We start from the raw sequence: 14,078 nt of genomic DNA, 5'->3' as shown, positions 1-14,078 counted from the left end.
CGTGGACATCGTCCCCAAGCACACCCCCTCCCGCAAGCAACGTAAATTTGGTAAGAAAGGAGCGGCGCGGTGAGGGACGATACCGGCATCAACGCTTCACGCATCTACACGCCTCGCGCACGTGTCTCGCTCGCTCGGAGCACGGTGCAAAATCGGTTGCTCTCTCTCTCTCTTACTGGCGTTCCAGCGTGCAGCGCTCTCGCTTGCACGCCCGCAAACGTACATGCTACAGCGTGCTCCGTATTGGACGCTCCTTCGCATTTAATGTCTCATCTCCTTGCGCGATCCGTAGAATTTGTGCGACATTTGCTGACTCGTGCGATATTCGTGCGACATTTGCTGACTCTTTTTCCCTCGACTCGCATTATTTGTTCGCGACCAGACTCGCGTTTACTTTCTTTCCGCGACGGTGCTGAAACAATACGCGCCTTAAATTTTATTTGCGCCGTTATTTGGCGCAAATTTAATTTTAAAACGCGCTGTCTTCTACATCATGCCGTTGGAGCTTGCGGAAATTGACGAGACCTTGGCGCGTCAGAAGCGTGACCTCGAGCTGATCGCGAACTTTCAGGCAAACACCTCTAAACAGAAGGCAGCAAAGGACATGACGCTAAGCGATTTTCAAACGCGAGATCGTCTCCTTGAAGATTATTGAAAAAACTTTCAGTCAAGGGATTATGCGCTCTTTCCTCATGCCGAGGAATTCAAGAGTCGCACATATCTTAAAGAGAACCTCTACGAGTCAGGGTTGTCGGCCTATATGTCGGAGAAGTCGTGGCTAACCGAGCACATTGCCGCGAGTACGATGCCTGTGCTAAGCGGTGGACCTGCGTGCAGATCTGGTTCAATCGTTTCAACCTCGACTTCCTAACTCGAACGCGTCAAGCTCCCGAAATTCGATGGGACTCAGAGGGATTGGCAGAGCTTCAAGAGCAAATTTCAATTGCTTGTCTTAAACGATCCGAGCATAACCGCGGTCATTAAATTTCAGCATCTTTTCAACTCCCTAGAAGGAGAGGCTGGAGGCAAGCCCAAGGGACTGAAGGTCACCGAAGAGAATTTTACTACTGCCTGGGAGTCGCTCTGCAGTCGATACGACAACATTTTTCTTAGGTTTTCCACTCACTTCAATGCGTTGCTCGCGCTGCTTTCGTCGGCTAAAGAGACAAGCGCGCATTTGAGTGGCCTTCTCAATACGACTAACGAAAGCATAAACGCCTTCAAGTCACTAAAGCTTCATATTGAACACTGGGATATAGTGTTCATTCAATGCATCGAGTCCAAGTTAACTCCTGCAACACGCATGGATTGGGCGAAGCAGGTTGAAACTCTTTAGGACGGTTCCTTCCCGAAGTTTGAATTTTTCAAAAAGTTTCTTGAAGACCGGATCCAGACCTTGGACAGAGTTGAGACCGTAACTCAGGCATCAGCAGATTCCAAGGGCAAATCTTCTAACGGTCAACAGGGAAACTCAGGCAAGCAACCAAAGGGGAAGAACACCGCTGTTCACACGACAGTTTCCTCTACTTCAAAATCGAACAGTTTGAAGTCCTCGGACCCTGGTTCCTGTGCGCATTGTCAAGGACCACATTTCATTAGCAGGTGCAAGAGCTTTACCGCTCTTTTGCAGGGCAAACGAAAGCACCTTGCTGTCAACAAAAGTCTTTGCACGAATTGCCTCAGCAACCGTCACAAGGTCGACGAGTGCAAATCTCAAGGGCGGTGTCTCGTGTGCGCTGGGTTGCATCAAACGCGACTTCACCAAGACGGACAGCATTCCGGATCTACAACGCAACATCTCTCCGAATCCTCAAGGGAAACCACCGCACATGTTACATTCAGCTCTCCTCAGATTCTTAGTGAGTTCTGCGGCACTGAGCAACTTCTAACGACGGCCGTAGTCACCTTGCAATTTGAGACTGGGGTGTCTCTGACTGCGGGCGTGCTCCTGGATTCCTGCGCAGAGCAATGCATCGTTTCGGAATACGTTGTCCAGGCGCTCAACTTCAAACGCAAACCCGCTCACGTCATTGTCAACGGCACGGGCGGCACTTTAAATGCCGTTGCTCAGAGTCGCGTCGGACTCATTCTGAAATCGCAACGAGATGCTAATTTTTCACTTAAGGTCCCAGCTTTGGTGTTGAAAAAAATCCCCAATCTGGTGCCCAAACGGCGGGTCAAGCCTCAGGAGAGGTGGAGCCATCTTGACGGCCTTCACTTAGCCGACCCTCACTACGGAGCGCCCAGCAAAGTGGACTGCATCATCAGCTTGGCAGTCTTTGGCGCCGCTATGCTACCTGGAGTGCGGAAAGCTGTCAATCCTCTTGAGGTTCCGATATCGCACGAGACCGTCTTCGGTTGGGTCCTCATAGGCAGCGCAGAACCGAATAACGATCTCAGCAAAAGGACTTCCGTGCATCACGTATCCGTCGACCATGAGCTTACTAAAACTGTGGCCAGCTTCTGGGAGACAGAGGAGATCCCGCGTGTGCATCAGCTGGCGCCGAGCGACCAGGACTGTTGGGACCAATTCAAGAAGACGACCTTCCGCAACAGAGAGGGCCGCTACGTTGTACGGCTGCCCTTCTCCAAAACCCGTCAATTTTCTGGCATCGACACGACGGGGCGGGCCTGCATAATGCGTCTCGAACGTCAATTTGCCAAACAACCCGACGTCGCATCCGCATACTCTGCCTTCATTGCGCGAGTACATCGACCTCGGCCATATGGAGATGGTTCCGGAGAGCGAGGTGGCAACAACCCAGGCCTATTATCTACCACATCACCCCGTTTTCAAAAGGGACTGTGGAAAAATTCGAGTCGTGTTTAACGGCTCTCAGAAAGACGCGGTAGGGGTCTCACTTAATTCCAGGCTCCATGCTGGTCCTAAGTTGCAGGAGGATCTATTGGTCGTGCTGTTGAGATGGTGCTTCTTCCGGTATGCATTCACCTGCGATGTGGTGAAAATGTTTCTCCAGATGCTAATACACCGGCAGGATTTGGACTGGCAGCGCATCTTCTGGAGGTTCTCACCCGAGACGCCATTGCTTTCGTACCGCCTGCTCACAGTGACATATGGTACCGCCTCTGCACCGTTTTACGCCAACGCCTGTCCATTGGACCTCGCCGAAGTGGAGGCACATTGACTCCCACTCGGGTCCAAGCTGCTCCGGAAAAATCGCTATGTGGACGATTTTTTGGCGGGGGGAGACACACCCGAGAAAGTGGCAGCTGCTAAGACGGAACTTGTTAGCATCCTATCCTCCTCGGAAATGGCGGTGGACAACTGGGCTCCCAATCACGCCGACCTTCTCGGTACAGCTGAGCCGCTGCATCACAGGAGGCTCACAGCAAGCGACGCAGTCTCGACCTTGGGCCTGAAGTGGCTGCCTCACACGGACGTCTTCAACTTCGAGGTGCGGCTTCCGCCATCACTTCCTGCAGTAACAAAGCGCGCAATTTTATTTCAAATTGCCACGCTGTTCGACCCGGTGGGCTGGGTGTGTCCAGTGGTCATACGGGCGAAACTGCTTTTCCAGTGCCTATGGCTTCAAAGTGCAGACTGGGACGCTCGAGTCACAAGTCGACTTGCACAGTCCTGGCTTACATACCGGACGGATCTGACGGATCTGGAGGCTATAAACATTCCACGCTGGCTGGGTACCAGTGAGACCATGGAGTGGCATCTACACGGCTTCTGCGACGCTTTTGAGCGTTCGTTCGCAGCCACGCTTTACGTCGTGGTACCAGCAGCATCTCACTCTCGAGTGATGATGGCCAAATCTAAGGTGACGCCTCTGAAGGCTGTAAGTCTTCCCAAACTCGAGCTATGTGGGGCTTCTCTTTTTGCGCTGCTGATCGCTGGCATTCTGCCGCAACTAGAAGCTCAACCGGCGCAAGTACATTGCTGGTGCGACTCGCAAGTAGTTTTGTCTTGACTACAGTCGCATCTATCAAAGTGGAAGATATACGTGGCGAACAGGTTCAGCGAGATTTCCACCTCGCTGTCCACTGCTGTTTGGCGCCACGTCAAATCTGCTCAGAACCCCGCGAACCTGGTTACAAGGGGATGTACTCCGCGATAGCTGCAGAAATCCAGAATCTGGTGGAGCGGGTCTGAGTCGGCTGACTCGGCCACAGACCGAATGGCCCTCCAAAACTGTACTCGAGGCCACGGAACTGGAGTCGCACGAGTTAACGTCTGGCTGACTCGATCCGAACTTCCACTTTCCGACTGGCTGCGGAAACTTTTATTTAAAACATTTTTCTTCATCTCTTATAATTTCGGCAATATACGCTTCGAAAGAAAAATACCGATTTTCTTCAAAAGATTGTTTCACCCTTTTAAACTGAAATTGAGCACAAACAAAAAATATTTCTGTTTAATGGACGAACTCCTTTATGTGTACACAAAATTTCAGAATTTTTTTAAATTCCAGGTTTGCAAACATTTTTTGTTAGGTATGTCGAGGATGCACATACCCACATAAATTGGTTTCTAAAATTTTACCTCAAGTTTACGCATTTTGATTGTAACTAAATTTTCCGAAAAACTACTACGACTATGGAAATTTAGCATAGCAATCATTGCCTCCGCGACGTATCTGCCTTTCCATTTTGTGACGAGTCGCACATTGACGTGATTGCGCACGTTCTCCATGGTTTTGCCTAAAACGCGTTGTTCATAATTTGTATAAGTTTTATTCGAAATTGTTTTTGGGACACGTTCTGAAATCTATATTTAACTGAATGTAATCGCGAAGCTATGGAGATTGCACAAACTGTAATATGTGATGTATTTTTGTTACTTGGAGACCGTAACGAGTACACTGCTGCAGGTTACGATAATGTATCACGTAACGTTTCTTATCGTATAAGGTTGTGAGGAGCTTGTCCTTGCCGGGCGGTTTATCGCGCATTGGACAGAAAGGTAGGTCAATGTGTGCATCATGTTAATGTTGCGGATATTCTAAGTTTACCTCAAGAATATAACCTGTTGGGGAATCTAGCGCGATGTCCATAACATTAAAATTTGTTACGTCATCAACCTATTGAAAATTTTTGTATGGTAATAATTGACGCATTTCCCAATCATACAAGTTATTTACATCAAAGTACATCAGGTACGATGATGATTTCGATGGATTGTACAATTTCATGTATTTGTTGTTGGCCTGTGCGTACCTGTTTGAACATTGACTCAAACCACGTATAGCACGTTCGATGAAAATGACCATGTCAATGTCCGTCAACAGTTCGAAATTTACATGCATATGTTTCAATATTGCTTCTCACGTGAAACCGGATAAAGTGTAATAATACGCGGGATCGAGTCCATAACTCCCAATGCAACTATCGCAAATGTTCTCAAAGATATCAGCCAACAACAGTACGTCGGTTTTCAAGCATAAATCGTTATAGTCTCCGAGCGTTTGGATAGAGAACCGCTACCACACGTTGACGGCGTGTGCATAATCGTTCTTGAGTACTGTGTCACTCGTCAATAAACTGTAAAATGATCCGCGTGTCGGCAATCATGACTCTTCTAATTTTTTGACACAGTCAATGTACTCGTATGGAAAGACACCTTTTTATGTTAATAAATTGAAATTTTCCGTTGATAAATTACAATATTTCCGTTGCGTTGGGCATAGCTTATCCTTACTAAGAAAAGATGCCAATTTATTGAGACTAGATGCAAGAAATTTGAAAGAATCGATAAATCTTAATTTTATGCAATTTTTCTGATCATTTTTTTATAAACAAAATATATTCTTTTTTTGTTATTGGAAGTAAATCTATTTGTTCTTCATATGTTGTAGCTAATTCCTTAATAATAAAATGAGCGTTGTAGCCAGATAAGTTATGGAAAATTATAGGAATATACTATTGTGTCCAAAAAGTAAGGTGACATTGCATTTATTTCGAAAATTCTTTATTTATTCTTGCAAATCAATTTCGTCCCCTTCAAAGTAATCCCCCCCTGATATAACACACTTATTCCAACGGATTTTCCAATCTTCGAAACAGTTCTAATAATCGATTTCAGGAATGGCCTTTAGCTCCTTCTTCGCTGCGGCTTGAATCTCTTCTATCGACTCGAAACGGTGATTCGTGATTTTTTAACCAAAAACTCGACTAATATCGTTCCACAACCACCGTATTCACCTGATTTGGCTCCATGCGACTTCTGGCTATTCAGCAAACTCAAGCGGCCGCTCCGGGGACACCGTTTCGCTGCAAAGAAGGAGCTAAATGCCATTCCTGAAATCGATTATTACAACTGTTTCGAAGATTGGAAAATCCGTTGGAATAAGTGTATTATATCAGGGGGGGATTACTTTGAAGGGGACGAAATTGATTTGCAAGAATAAATAAAGAATTTTCGAAATAAATGCAATGTCACCTTACTTTTTGGACACAGTAGTAATGCAAATCTCTGTAATTTATATTGTAATTTGAATACGCTGCACCTCTAAATCGACCAGTTAAATGGCAATGATCGCGTACCCGTTCTGCTTCATTTGGTGTAAATGGTTTTTCACAAATGTGGCAATGTGTAGTGTTACGTTCAGAGTTGAAGTAGGATAGGTAAGACATGGAGGGGGAAAGGAGAGACGTAACAACTTGAGAATGTGCCCATGAGGCACAGGCAGGCCGCGTCGACAACCCAGAATATATGGGTCAATGGGTCCACAGCGGGGGGCCCAATGACAACCATTCAGGGTGTTCCGCGTCCCTCGGTCCTGTTTTGAGGCAACAAATTTAATTGCTTTACCTCGCGATCGGACCTAGTGCTTGGCTTAATAGAGCGAGGGATGATGAGTCAGGTTGAGAAATTAATCAAGTTCCTTATAATCAATCATCGATTTATTTTAAAAAAAGATAAATATATATATATATATGAGAAAAAAAAAATTTAATTCTATGTAAAAGTAATTTATTACAGATTAGAGCTGTTAAGGAACACAATTTAATAAAAAAAACGAAAAAAAATCCGCAGACTTGTGATACAAAGCTCGAGGTTAACAATTACGATTATACACATTTATATATACATATATATACATATATATATTTTTCATATATATATATATATACAGGGTGTCCCAGAAAGCTCGCATCCCATTTTAAGAGCGGATTCTTTGGAAAATTCTAAGAAGAAAATCCTACTACAAAAATGTCGAGGGTATAATGGTTTTCAAATTATTTGCGATTAAAATTTACGAATCACTGAGCTGACATTTCGCGCGCTCAGGCATGATGACAGGGCAAAGGTACCACAAGGGTACCTCTTGACATTGAGGTTGTCATATAAATACGCAATGACATTTATATTAAGAAATTACTACTTAGAAAACTTATTTGTACATTACATATGCACAATTAATGTTTTCAACAAAATATCAATTTAATAACAAGATGTTACGATAGCCGTTGGGTCAGCTGTCAAAATAAGTTCATTACCATGTTCATGTGATAAGAACTTTTATGGTAACATATCGATAATATCGATAATTTATGTAATAATATGAAAAAGATTGAATATGTTGATAAAGTAAAATTCAGACATATCAAATTATGTCTATTTGACATTATCGCGTTTATATCAATTAAATTACCGATTTACATTTTTAATAGTTAAAAATGTAAATAAATTATCGATATGTTACCATTATCGATATGTTACCATAAAAGTTCTTATCATATGAACATGAACTTATTTTGACAGCTGACCCAACGGTTATCGTAACATCTTGTTATTAAATTGATATTTTGTTGAAAACATTAATTGTGCATATGTAATGAACAAATATGTTTCCTATAGTAGTAATTTCTTAATGTAAATGTCATTGCGTATTTATATGACAACCTTAATGTCAAGAGGTACCCTTGTGGTACCTTTGTCATGTCACCATGCCTGAGCGCGCGAAATGTCAGCTCAGTGATTCGTAAACTTTAATCGCGAATACTTTGAAAACCATTATACCCTCGACATTTTTGTATTAGGATTTTCTTCTTAGAATTTTCCAAAGAATCCGCTCTTAAAATGGGATACGAGCTTTCTGGGACACCCGGTATATATATATATATATATATATATATATATATATATATATATTTACACTTATAATATTCTATACTAGTGTAACGAACAGGGTATGCGCACGTGTGTATGTGTAATTGTGTCCATATTATTTAGAAATACTATTCTCGATTCCGACGGTGGTGGGCTCCGGCGCGAGAATTATTTTTGTGTATTTTGGGTGGGATGTGGTTATTCACTAGAACAAAAATAACACAAATGTTTGACCCCCTTTTCTCTCTAATATACGAAAGAGAAAGAAGAAAAAAAAAAGAATAAAAAAATAAAAATAAAAAATAGATTTTTAGCTCGGGAGAGGGGATGGGAAGGTAGTTGAATTAGAAAATAGTATAAGTCTGAATCGAATCGGAGGAGGGCGATTCAAATCCAGAAAGTCTAAATTTCGTTGAATCAAAACAAGCCGAAACTCGATTTAATCCAGAATGGAAATCAAGGTTGAATCGAATCAAACAGAGCTTAATTCAATCCAGAAGAATAAGAATATAAATTTCGTAGAATCAAAACGAGCCGAAACTCGATTTAATCCAGAATGGAAATCAAGGTTGAATCGAATCAAACAGAGTTTGATTCAACCCAGAAGAATAAAAGTGTAAATTTCGTTGAATCAAAACGAGCCGAAACTCGATTTAATCCAGAATGGAAATCAAGGTTGAATCGAATCAAACAGAGTTTGATTCAATCCAGAAAAATAAAAGTATAAATTTCGTAGAAACCAAACAAGCCGAAACTCGATTTAATCCAGAATGGAAATCAAGGTTGAATCGAATCAAACAGAGTTTGATTCAATCCAGAAGAATAAAAGTGTAAATTTCGTTGAATCAAAACGAGCCGAAACTCGATTTAATCCAGAATGGAAATCAAGGTTGAATCGAATCAAACAGAGTTTGATTCAATCCAGAAGAATAAAAGTGTAAATTTCGTTGAATCAAAACGAGCCGAAACTCGATTTAATCCAGAATGGAAATCAAGGTTGAATCGAATCAAACAGAGTTTGATCCAATCCAGAAGAATAAAAGTGTAAATTTCGTTGAATCAAAACGAGCCGAAACTCGATTTAATCCAGAATGCAAATCAAGGTTGAATCGAATCAAACAGTGTTTGATTCAATCCAGAAGAATAAAAGTGTGAATTTCGTTGAATCAAAACGAGCCGAAACTCGATTTAATCCAGAATAGAAATCAAGGTTGAATCGAATCAAACAGAGGTTGATTCAATCCAGAAGAATAAAAGTGTAAATTTCGTTGAATCAAAACGAGCCGAAACTCGATTTAATCCAGAATGGAAATCAAGGTTGAATCGAATCAAACAGAGCTTGATTCGATTCGGAGGGGAAATTGTAATGTGAATATGTATAAATCACCCGTAAGAGAGAAAAACCCGTCAGGAAAGATAAACTTATGATTGAAACTTACTACTTGTTGGTTAAACTGTTAGAGTTGACAAATGTGGTACTCTCGGGCCGCAGACCTCCAAACAGGGGCCGGACTCAGCGGGAGACGAACAATTCAGCCAAAAGGATTGCAGGTGCGATGGAGAATGGTTGGCAGATCCCAAATATGTCCGCCCTCACTATAGCACTTTCCAGTCAGCCAAAATTGCGAGTGAGATGGGGAACGGTCGCCAGATCCCGGATATGTCGATTTTCACTATAGCACCTTCCCGACCGAGATTTGCGTTCCGCACGAGTTTAGAGGCCGCGGATCCGAGAGTCGCAGAACTCGGGCATGCAAGATACCATGGAACTGCGATTCGGACTGGACTGCTCTGAACTGAACTGTCTGAAATGAACTGTGTACTATGCGCTCCGCTAGAAGACGCACCTATTTATACTATTTTTCATCTATGATTCCCTTTGTTCCTTCGAGGGCCGTGTGCACCACTTTATTCATTAATACACCCACGTGCAATATTTACTTTTATGACTTTTTTATATTCCTCGGTAATTGTTATCCGAGAAAGCGGCAGGTTTGACAATTGAACTCTCAGAAGCATTAAATGTCAAAAAATTTTTTGATTTGTTGCTATGCGGGTGTCGGGCATCAGAACTCAAAGGGATGCACACGTGCGTCTTCCAGCTCCCTGATTATACTATCTTTGGTGTTTCCGGTATCGAGCAACGGTGTCACCTCAGATCTCCTTAATTGATGAATTTATAAATACTTAATTCGTGACATCCGGTTATTGCCGTGAGAGTCACCGTATTCTTGGGATCGGGGTGAGATCACCGTCGCTCGCCCGTTAATTAGAATATCCGCTGGTTGCGAAGGAAAGAATCGTTACTCTGCAGGACGTAACAATAGCGCTGTTAAATTTTTTTCCAATCGTCTTGCGTTAAATCCATGGGAACATTAACTGGTAAATTATTATTTACAGTTTGTGCTAAATCTTTAACTCTCTTTGCTCGACAAATCACGCGATACAATTATTATTGCGTTGAAATCGATACATTGATAGCGAATTGTCATACGCGCAGTGTACATAATACACCATGCTAAATACTTATTAATCGTAATTTTTCTCTTCCTCCGTCTTCTCCAAGATGCATTCCAAATCAGCGTATATGATAAACGGCATTCGTTCCTTTTGACGTAATTTTTAAAACTTAGCCATTTGTCATCTTTGCTCAGTAATTTGATAGCGTAGTCGTTTATCTTTCCATAGGTTACAGTGTGAGTTACCAATTTGTCGTTTGAACTAAAATAGTGTAGACATCTAAAATATAATTTAATAATTTATCTTTGAAAAATTAAATATATGTTTTTTAATTTCTTTCTCTCTCTCTCTCTCTTTCTCTCACTCTCTCTGAAATATATACGTACCAATTACAAAGAAATTTTTTACTCTTTTTTTTACTGAATTGTAAACTCACGAGACGGGACATATTCTTTATCAACGCGAAATATCCCAAATTGTCATTCTGCACGTACAGCAAATTTACGTGTTTATCCATTTTCGTTTGGTGAATTGTATGAAATGAATCATGAATTTGATTTTGTCCATGGGGAAATTTTCCAGAAGTCGCTATCTTTCTACATACTTACAGTTTATGGTTAACGTAACGACTAATAAGCTCTAGTCGTTACATTACTCATAAACTGCGAGTATGTAGAAAGTAGTGACTTCTCAGTTTAGAAAATTTCTCCATGAACAGAATCAAATTCCATGAGTGTACTGTGCGCGTCAATAATTCGCTGCGTCATAGTAGGTAGCTTGACTTACCGACACTGAGTCGATAACGATAAACGCCCGCATGCGCGCGTTTTTTTGGAAGGGACATGAATAATAAATATTTGGCACGAGGAATATACGTTACTGATTCTCCTAGTTATTCTCTTTTTTCTTCTTAGTCTAATTTAGGTTAAATATTTTTATTATATATGTTAAAATGTCTACATGTTAAACTGCATAATAAAATAGTAAAATTAAAATTTAGCACATGACTTTGATACTTTGTTTTCAATTTCAAATATGAATTTATTTAGTTTAATGTAATTATGTCTTTTTCTATTGCGTATAAACAATAATGTATTCACATAATTACATACGCAAAATTGTTGACGCCGAAATGCATGCAGAATAATCTCCGTTACATTATGTTTACACCGCTTGTAGATCTATCAGTATAAATTTGATTCAGTATTATGTCATTATTTTTCATAGACAGAGGTATACGTAACAACAAAGATAAACGTGTATAAGGAGGTGGAAAAGGTAAAAGAATATGCCATTTATTAAAATTAAAAATATATTAGTTCTTTAATATATCTTTTTTAATTAAATTTGGCATTCTTGACGAATGTTCCATTGTTAAATAATTTGGTTGTTCTGAAAAAAATCATTTAAATTATATTGAAACCAACTTAATAAACGGTGCAGTACTCTTCTGGGGGTCAATCATGTAATTTCACGTGAAACTTTTAACGTTTCACTTTTCACTTTTCATTTTTTCATTTTTCACTCATAGAGAGTTCACGTGAATCTTTTCACGCACAGCGATTATGTATGGATAATGCGCGGAAGTTTAGGTTGCGTTCCAAAATTCAGCCTTTAGAGGTTTGAATCTATCATCGCTATTAAGCGGTCGTAAAAAAGGTTTCTACCTGCTTTTATAGTATAACTTTTACTGTAATAATTTAATTATATAACAAAAAGATTGTAAAAAAATATATTTATAAATAAGTAGCAATATTTCTTCAGCAATAGCAATATTTCTAGTTATATTGCATAAACTTATTTTACAAATATAATATATATTACATTTATTTTTGATGATCCATATACTGTAACAACTATTTTATTATGTAGTAATCTAATTCTAAACATTACATTGTAATTTAATACAATGTTTTTCAAAAATAACTTTAATTTAGTTTTATATTTATGCAAATTTTAAAGTATATTCATTTCATTAGTCATTAAATTTAACTTTGTTTAATTAAAAAATATTGAATAATTTAGAATACGGACCTTTATCAAAACTGAATTCTCCGCTCACACATGTATTTTCCAAATTTATAAGTTATAAACACTTACATGATTGATTAATATTCTATTTCACAAGACACAGCTTTTTTTTTACATGGGGAAATTCTCATGAATTCCGGGGGGAAGGGAGGCGGTTATGCCGGACTCTTACCGGCTAAAACCGCATGGTGATCCACCTTTACATGAGACGTGAGGGGCGCCCCGGGCTTGCGAAGGCATACTCTAACGGGCGCCCCCCCCCGAGCCCCTTTCCCTCTCCCATTGGCGTGGGAGAGGGCCGTCCTAACTGAAGACCGTTGCGGGACCACCACGCAACGGTCTCTCCTGCCGTGGAGCTGCGTGCAATGGGATAGAATGCCCCCGCACCCGATCCCTGCAGCTCCCAGCAGTCTTAGGCTGGAGGGCCAGGCATATCTCGCCCGTTCCTCCCTTCAGCCCGTGACTGATATGGGGAGTTCATGAGGTCCGTGCAAATGCTCGGGCTCTCCTCCCCGGTCTCCTTCTTTGGCAGGGAGCGGCGTTCGGGGCCGACTCCTTCCGTCTCTCGTCGCTCGAGAGTCTCGATAACAGACTCACAGAAGGAGAGCGCGGCTGCCCAGGTCTCCTCCCCTTCGAGCATGGCACGTACCATGCTCTCCAGGGAGAAGTCAACTTGGTTGATATCCAGGGCCCGGAATAAGACCCGACGGTCAACATCCCATGCTGGACATTCCAGCAGGGTGTGATCCGCCGAGTCCACCCGAGCCCTACAGTGGTGGCACACACTGGTGGGTTCACGCCCTATACGGTGCAGGTACTCACCGAAGCAACGCTATGCCCGGTGAGCACCTGCCCCAACCTATAAGTGAAGGATCCGAAACGCCGCCGGCCCACCCATTCCTTCAAAACGGACCCGATGGCGCCGACGACGCGAGAGCTCGGCCCATCTAAGGACAGGCTCTCGCCCCAATCCTTGACAGCACGCCTCCTTGCTTGGAGGCGCCACACCTCCTGCTCTTTTGGTGTCCAGGAAGCCCCGGGGGCCCGGAGGCGCGCGCATTTCTCTGTGTACGTGTCAGCGTACACACGCGCCTCGAGCAACCACGGGAGCGCCCCGGCCACCAGCATCGCCGCCACAGTAGCGATGGTCCGGTAACCCCGTGCGGCACGGACGATCAGCCCGCGTTAAGCGCTCTGTAAGAGCTCTTTCAGGCGATGGCTGGCCGCCACATCGGCGTACCACACGGGGGCGCCATATAGTGTTATTGACTGGACCACGGCGAGATATAGGTGGCGAGCTCCTCCACCAGGTCCCCCGAGACTGGGCATCAGCCTGCCAAGGCTGGCAGACACCGCCCGCACCCGGGGAACCAACCGCAGGAAGTGCGGCACAATACTCCATTTGCTGTCGAGTATGAGACCCAGATACTTTATCTGAGTCCCAATTGGGACTCGGACCCCCTCTACGGTAAGCTGGGCCCCGCGCGGTGATCCCCTCAGCCGAGGT

General features: G+C 42.5%; 1 protein-coding gene across 1 annotated transcript; it reads left to right on the top strand.

Annotated features, from left to right (window-relative positions):
• Positions 1–493: 493 nt before the first annotated feature.
• Positions 494–3,146, top strand: LOC105204739. The gene is made up of 4 exons (XM_039456941.1): positions 494–571; positions 992–1,321; positions 1,394–2,805; positions 2,873–3,146. The coding sequence occupies exons 1-4, from the start codon at positions 494–496 to the stop codon at positions 3,144–3,146; spliced, it is 2,094 nt and encodes a 697-aa protein (XP_039312875.1).
• Positions 3,147–14,078: the final 10,932 nt, after the last annotated feature.

The sequence above is a fragment of the Solenopsis invicta genome, chromosome 13 (assembly GCF_016802725.1).
Source record: "Solenopsis invicta isolate M01_SB chromosome 13, UNIL_Sinv_3.0, whole genome shotgun sequence".
NCBI classification, from domain to species: domain Eukaryota; kingdom Metazoa; phylum Arthropoda; class Insecta; order Hymenoptera; family Formicidae; genus Solenopsis; species Solenopsis invicta.
The sequence above is the reverse complement of the archived record's forward strand: the minus strand, read 5'-3'. Positions and strand labels throughout refer to the sequence as shown.